Genomic DNA, 7,149 nt, shown 5'->3' with positions numbered 1-7,149 from the left:
TTAAAAAAAAAAAAAAAAAAAAAAAAACAGTGGGAGGACACTTGGGTGGAGAATAGACCCATCTGTTCCCAATTTCCTTGGCTTTATCATTTGTCTTCCATGAAGAATAGTCTGATAGAGTTTCTCTTGTCAAGGTAATCCCCTTACCTCTCTTTTTCTCGGTCTAATCGGCCACGATCAGGAAACAGTGGAGGTGTTGGCCTATCTCTCACTGTTAGGGGAGGCTTAAGTTGTGTCTTTGGGGAGGGACGGATGGTTTTATTTGGTCTTAATCATTTTTTTGTTTTTCATGTAGTTCTTTTTTCCATCGTGTGTGATCCTGATGGTGTGTCCTTCTTTGTTGTGGAAGGTTAGAATGTTGGAGATGGTTATGTTCTTGGTGGGACATGTTTTGCATGGGTAGGTTTATACCATGGATTTTACTGTGAGACATTCCTCCTTTGTGGTGGGTCCTCATTGGTACATTCTATGTAAGAGTGTTGGGAAGACCTGAATCATATTCTTTGGAGTTGTCAATTTGCTCGCTCTACAGGGATAGTTTTTTTTTTTTTTCCAGTTGTTTGAAGTTTGTGTGCAAGGCATGTGGATTTTATGTCTATGATTTAGGAGGTTCTCCAGCATCCTCCCTTTTGTGACAGGGGTTGACTTCTTTGGCAAGTCATTCTCTCTCTCTCTTTTTGTGGTATTTGGCTAAAAAGGAACAACAAAATCTTATTAGGGATCGATCCAAAGTCAGACTCAATGCCTCAGTTTGGGTGGCAGTCTCCAAGGACTTGTGTAACTATCCACCAGGTGTTATCTTGGATTGGAGATCCTTTTTTTTACAGTTAGGGTTGGCCTTTTTCAGTGGGCTGTATATTTGTATTCCTTCAATTTTTTCTCATGAGAGCCTGGTATTTGAGTGCTTTGTATATCCGTTGGCTCTCTAGTGATATTTGAGATTTTTACTTGTTTTCTTTCCACTTCTGTGGACGAGAAACAAAAAAATGAACATGTTGAAGGAATCTTTTTTTTCTCTTGACCTGGGCTTCTTTTAAGTAATGCTTTGATAATACATGTCTTGATTACTACACAGTAAGAATTATTTACAAGAATTATTTTTATTCCTATTGTATTCTGTTAAATCTAACATTTTGTTGTGAAAGAACTATATAGCTTGAGATTTTATCATATTCCATTCTGTCCTATACCACTGACAGACCTCTTTTCTTAATTGCATCGTCTTTTTCCTTCATTTCCCCCTTTGGTGAAAGTTATTTCAAGCCTTTTATTCATCTATACGTGCTTTACAGATCATAGATGCATGTGGCAAGGGAAATTTGGGGCGTTTCATTAACCACAGCTGTGATCCAAATTGCCGCACAGAAAAGGTTTATATCTTATTCTCTACAACATTGTAGCATATTGTTTTTATCAAAGAAAAAAGACATTGTAGCATATTTATTGTTATATTTTCTCGTTATGTTGTCTTCTTTTTGTGAGCACTTTCACCCTGGAAGGTAGGACTTGTATGCAGAAGTGGTATATTATTGCCTGATGAGATCCTAAGGTTTTTGTTTTGCCCTGTAGTTTGAGGAAGACTTTCCTAGTCTGATTGCTGAGTCTCCAGGGTTCTTTATGGCAAAGAGATAAATTCTAGATCAAGTTCTTATGGCTAGTGGGGCGATAGGGGATTATAGGAGTTGTAAACAGATATGAAGTTGTTATTTCTAAGATTGATTTTGAAAGACTTGGATTTTGGTTCCATGGGGCAATCGGGGAGGATAAGTTGTAACAGCCCAAGCCCACCGCTAGCAGATATTGTCCTCTTTGGGCTTTCCCTTCCGGACTTCCCCTCAAGGTTTTAAAATGCGTTTGCTAGGTAGAGGTTTCCACACCGTCATAAAGAATTCTTTGTTCCCCTCTCCAACCGACGTGGGATCTCACAATCCACCCCCTTTCGAAGTCCAGCGTCCTCGCTGGCACTCGTTCCCCTCTCCAATCGATGTGGGATCTCACGCAAGTTGGGTCTTGTGCATCCTCAATTTGCCAACGACACTATTTTTTTGGGGTAGGGAAGATTCCTTCATTAATACTAATTGCTTCCTTTTTGTTCTTGAGTCCATTTGTATTTTAAAGACTTGTAGACGTAATTGTTCGATCATTAGTTTAAATAATAATCGTACTAAGCTGGGTAATTGGGCCTCAACTATTGGTTGTGAGGTGGTAGCTTTTCTTCTTCTTATCTAGGTGTTCCTTTAGGTCACAGTTCTTTGAAATTGTTGTTTTGGCTTTCCTTTCGGAATAGATCCATTTTGAATGGCTTTCCTTTAGGTTTTCCTTTCTTCTTCTTATATGGAGAAGATCCAAGAATGGCTTTCCTTTTGGAATAGAGTGTTCTTGTCTGAGGGAGGTAGGTGAACCATCATTCCGTCTGTCTTGGGCAGAATTCTGACTTCCTCTATATATGTTGGATCTTTGTCTTGGTTAGTAAATAGTAAGATTATTGAGAAGTTTATGAGAGACTTTTTCAGTAATTGAAGGAGAGCGTTCTCATTTGGTTAGCTAGAAGGTGGCAACAAGAACATTGGAACTTGGGGGTTTCGACATAGGTAATATGAGTTTTCACTATGGAATCCAGTTGGATAAGTGGTTATGGCACTTCTGGACTCGGTGGCACAAATTTATTATTGAGAAATTATTGTCTTCATCCTCTTGAGTTGGCTTTAGTTTGTATGTTGTAGGTTGAAAGGCATTCTTGGAGCCCTTGGACAGCCACCTCTTCTGATTTTTCTTTCTTTTGTCAATTTATTAAATGCTTTGTCGGCAATGGTTTGAATACCTACTTTTGGGAGATTCTTAGGTGGGTAATAGTCCCTTGTGTGTACCCTCTAGCCTCGATTATACCATTTGCTCTTTGAGGTTACATTATGTAGCGTCTCTTTTGTCCTTCTCGGGCATCTCTTCTTCGCTTTGTCTTGGCTTTTGCCGTCCCTTGCCAATTAGGGAGATGACAAATGTCTTGGTCGGGATTTTGCAGTTAGTCCATGGAGAAGTGATATTTATCATTAGGTCTGCAATTCTCTGGAGGGGTTTTCTTATTAGGTATTTTCGCTATTATTATTTTTTTTGCTAAAGCACAATTGCATTGTTTGAAGTACTCTTATGATGCATGCTAATGAAAGATAATAGTTAGATTTCCTATGAGTCTAAGGAGAAGCATAAACAATATACTCTAGTGTTTAGTGAAGTGGAGATACCCCTTTCATAATTCTAAAATATTCTCCTATGGATCAATATTTCTCATAAAAACACTAACTGCATTGAGTGAGGGACCTTTATCTTTAAACTCTAGAAGGTGGCCTGTCTGAATTAACCAAAAGAGATTAGAGGTGGTCATAGGGCATGTTATGCTCGATTAAATAGTGGTGGTTTGTGAAATATTTGTTCTACTTCTTCCATTACCTCATAAGATTCATATGCCATAGCAATGAGGGAAAATATTGAGAGCCATGGACCAAACTCTGCAACTTTTCATGAGTTTTTATATTGATCGCCGAACAACTTTAAAGCTAAAAACTGACTTTTTTCTGGAAACTTGTCATTCCAAATTACCTTACAAGAAGAAAATCCTAGTGAGGATTTGGACGTGAAGAATAGCTTGATTGGCCATTCTCTAGAATCCATCCAGTAATAAAGATGGCTCGAATCCATCCAAGAAATTTATTTTGAAAAGTCATGGTCATTGCATAGGTTTTATGTATTTTCATGTCAACCAACCTTGGTTTTTAGCAGTTTGAGATTTTTAATATTTCTATATTGACCAGGTTAGTTCCTACTTTTCAATAGCAATGAAGTTTTTTATTTTCCAAAATTTTCCTGTCATTATTGAGGGCAGTGCTAGCAACCTAAACTTTAGGTTTTGAAGTGTTGTTAGAGAATTTATGATTCTATAGTTCTCTTTTCTTTTCAATTCTCATTTTCTTAGTATTGGAACAGTGGATGGTGAATGGAGAAATCTGCATTGGGCTATTTGCGCTAAGTGATATTAAGAAGGTATTTTACTGTTTTCTTTTGTTACCTTCATGTTCATTTACTGATTCATTAACAGAAAGAATATCCATGAGTTATGATTTGGATGGCTTTTGGTTGAAAGGGTATAAGTTTTAATTAAAAGAGTAGGGATTGGGTGGTGGTGGTTGACAAAGTGAGGTTTGATGCTTCTTTTTTGTGTTTTGTTTCTAATTCTTTTTTTGGTTATTATATATAACCCTTTAGTAATGCTAATTGGGGCATGTTCTTTTATGCTCCCAGGGTTGGAATTTTGGTACTTCTGTAAGATTTTTTTTGTACTTCGTCAATGAAAAGGGGTGTGCGTGTTTTTCTCAATTCTTTTAAAAGATCTACCTTTTGACTCAATGGTAGAGAATGCTTCTGTAACCTCCATCTGTTTGGGGCCCCTGAAATACAACTGTTGGATGGTTTACTTATTTACCTTTTTCCTATCAATTCCTGTGGTACAAATTATGATGATAATACTTTTGTGTGGCTCTCTTGTTATAAAGTATATACTTCTTTCCACAGCTATAGTTTCAGTTTCTTTTGTGCGCCAATTGAAAGTTTCTTTCCACAGCTGAAATCAAGTTTAGCTTTAGTTAATTAGTTTTGGTGACATTATTAACACAAGCATGACCATGTGATTTCATAACTTTTTGTAGTTCTCTTTTGTTAATGAAAGTTGCGTCTCCCATAGAAAATCTTTTTTACTTGATCCTTTAATTATCTGTATGGATGGATGAAACTGAACAGGCTTGACATTTCCATTCAGCTCTTAAACTGTAAGATATATTTTCTTTAAAATTATCCTTTCCTCAAATACTTTTCCCAAATTTCTTGGATGATCCAGACACTCCTGCATTTTATTTTGTTCAAAGCTTGATATCTGATGCTTTGTATCTTTTTGGCTCAGCAGCAGTTTTCTTCTTTTTCCCCCATTTCTATTTTCTGGGTAAACAAAGTTTTAACAAAAATAAATAGAATGTTTGAAAATAGACATCACTTATTCAAGGCAATAGCTGGTAATTTTCTTTCATCAAAACCTTACTTATAAATTAGGGAGTAGACTTAAGAGCTCAACATGCATTTTTTTTAAGGTATTCATGCTTTTTATGTCAATTTTGTCCATACCCGTTCAGTTTCTTGTTTGAGTGCCTTCCGTTGCATTTGCAAGAAGCTCTATCCTCTGTTCTTTCCTATTTCAGGGTGAAGAGGTGACATTTGACTACAATTATGTAAGGGTATTTGGGGCTGCTGCCAAAAAATGTTATTGTGGTTCTTCCCATTGTCGAGGTTATATAGGTGGTGACCCCCTCAATTCTGAGGTCATTATTCAAAGTGATTCAGATGAAGAATTTCCAGAACCAGTGATGGTTCGTGCAGATGGTAGAAGTTGGAATAATAGCTTGCAAACTGCAGTTAGTTCGTTGGATGGTGCTAAAATGCAACCCCCAGAGCGTATAAGAGGGGTTAAGGATAAGAGAGAACAGCCTATCAGTCTAGCTATCGAATCGAAGATTTCAGAAGAAAAAGAGGATCCTCTTAAGGTTTCTGCTTTGAGAAGTTCAGAAGAAAAAGAGGATCCTCTTAACCTTTCTGCCTCTACCATTTCACCATTGCACAGTTCATTGGAATTTGAAGACTCAAAGGTAGCAACACCGATTCCACTGCCAGAAATAACCCAGCAAACTGAAGATGTGACGAGCAAACCTGTGTTTGTTGATCAGACAGAGATATCTCTTATGGGCAGTATTTCCAACAAAAACACGTGCTCTAATGAGCAGGAAGCAAAGTTATCATTTGACGACTTTGATGCTCGTAAGAAATCCAAGTTGGATGCTGTTGAAGATAAGAAAGTGTATATAAAGTTGCATCCTCAAATGAAAACTTCACGTAAACCAGGTTCCATCAAGAAAGGAAAAGTTTGCTCGGTAGAAAAAGTTCAAATAACTAACAAGCCCCAGATTTCGTCTGTAAAGCCCAAGCGATTGATTGAAGGTTCTTCAGGTAACCGCTTTGAGGCAGGTTAGTCACGTTTGGAATACTAGCTTTAGCTTAAATAGCTTTGATAGGCTTGTTAATGGTTAATTTTATTTAATGCTTCAGTTGAGGAGAAGCTTAATGAACTCCTGGATGCTGAAGGGGGAATTAGCAAAAGAAAAGTGAGTTGTTATGGCTTTCTGCATGTTGATTTGTTGAATTTTCTGATCTTTTGGTTTTATTTGCTGGTGGCAATGAATGGTTATTTTATCTGGGCCCTTTTCTGCTCTACCATCAGATTCTCTTTCCTCATGAAATTCCTTTGTGTTTTTTTCATGGCTCAAAGTATTGGTTTCTGTTTGTGTAGCCTATTCTTTGTACTTTTTTTCTTGATAAACTGTGTCATTTTTACCTGAAGCCGAAGGAAAAACAGGGTGGAATTGCATCCGATACAGTGTGCTCATTTTCTGTAGAGATGTATGCATTGTGTTTTGAGTACTCATAAGATTTTTCCTCCCTCTAACAGGACGCCCCTAAAGGGTACTTAAAGCTTCTTCTCCTGACTGCTGCATCAGATGCAAGTGCCAGTGGTGAAGCAATTCAAAGGTTGCCTTTGATTATTTTTTATTTTTTCAATGTTCGAAATTATGAATTTTATCCTGTTGTCTTTTAGACTCATTATGTTATGCGTGTGAAAATATTAAATGTTTTTTTCTTGTTTTGACAGCAATCGAGATCTTTCAATGATCCTTGATGCTCTTTTGAAGACAAAATCACGAGTAGTATTGACTGACATAATAAACAAAAATGGTAATCTCTCTCAGTTTTTCTCAGTTTTTTTGGTGGTCTCGGAGTGTATTTTCTTTGTTCTTGTGCCATTTGTTTATAGAATATCTCATACTGTCTATCTCCCCCGCTCTTTTTTGCTCTTAGGTTTGCGGATGTTGCATAATATAATGAAGCAGTACAGAAGTGACTTCAAAAAGATACCTATTCTCCGGAAACTTTTGAAGGTAATACTCTTAATGGAAGTTGCAATATTTCTTTTCTTACTGGAAGTTGCAATTCTTTCTTTCTTTCTTTCTTCCTTTTTTTTTTTTTTTTTTTTTTTTTTTTTTTTTTTTTTTTTTTTTT

General features: G+C 36.8%; 1 protein-coding gene across 4 annotated transcripts in view; it reads left to right on the top strand.

Moving 5' to 3' along the window:
• LOC111487543 (histone-lysine N-methyltransferase ASHH2-like) overlaps positions 1-7,149 on the top strand; it is a 24,688-nt gene that overhangs the window by 11,764 nt on the left and 5,775 nt on the right. For 3 of the 4 annotated variants that reach the window (XM_023134989.1, XM_023134990.1, XM_023134988.1), the window contains 7 exons: positions 1,293-1,370; positions 3,979-4,035; positions 5,241-6,060; positions 6,142-6,197; positions 6,542-6,621; positions 6,743-6,825; positions 6,949-7,028. In XM_023134989.1, the coding sequence (XP_022990757.1) occupies positions 1,293-1,370; positions 3,979-4,035; positions 5,241-6,060; positions 6,142-6,197; positions 6,542-6,621; positions 6,743-6,825; positions 6,949-7,028 (1,254 nt within the window). The remainder of the gene's footprint in view (positions 1-1,292; positions 1,371-3,978; positions 4,036-5,240; positions 6,061-6,141; positions 6,198-6,541; positions 6,622-6,742; positions 6,826-6,948; positions 7,029-7,149) is intronic. The other variant, XM_023134991.1, reaches the window with a different exon arrangement.

This window comes from Cucurbita maxima, unplaced genomic scaffold (assembly GCF_002738345.1).
Source record: "Cucurbita maxima cultivar Rimu unplaced genomic scaffold, Cmax_1.0 Cma_Scf00012, whole genome shotgun sequence".
Classification (NCBI taxonomy): Eukaryota; Viridiplantae; Streptophyta; class Magnoliopsida; order Cucurbitales; family Cucurbitaceae; genus Cucurbita; species Cucurbita maxima.
The sequence above is the reverse complement of the archived record's forward strand: the minus strand, read 5'-3'. Positions and strand labels throughout refer to the sequence as shown.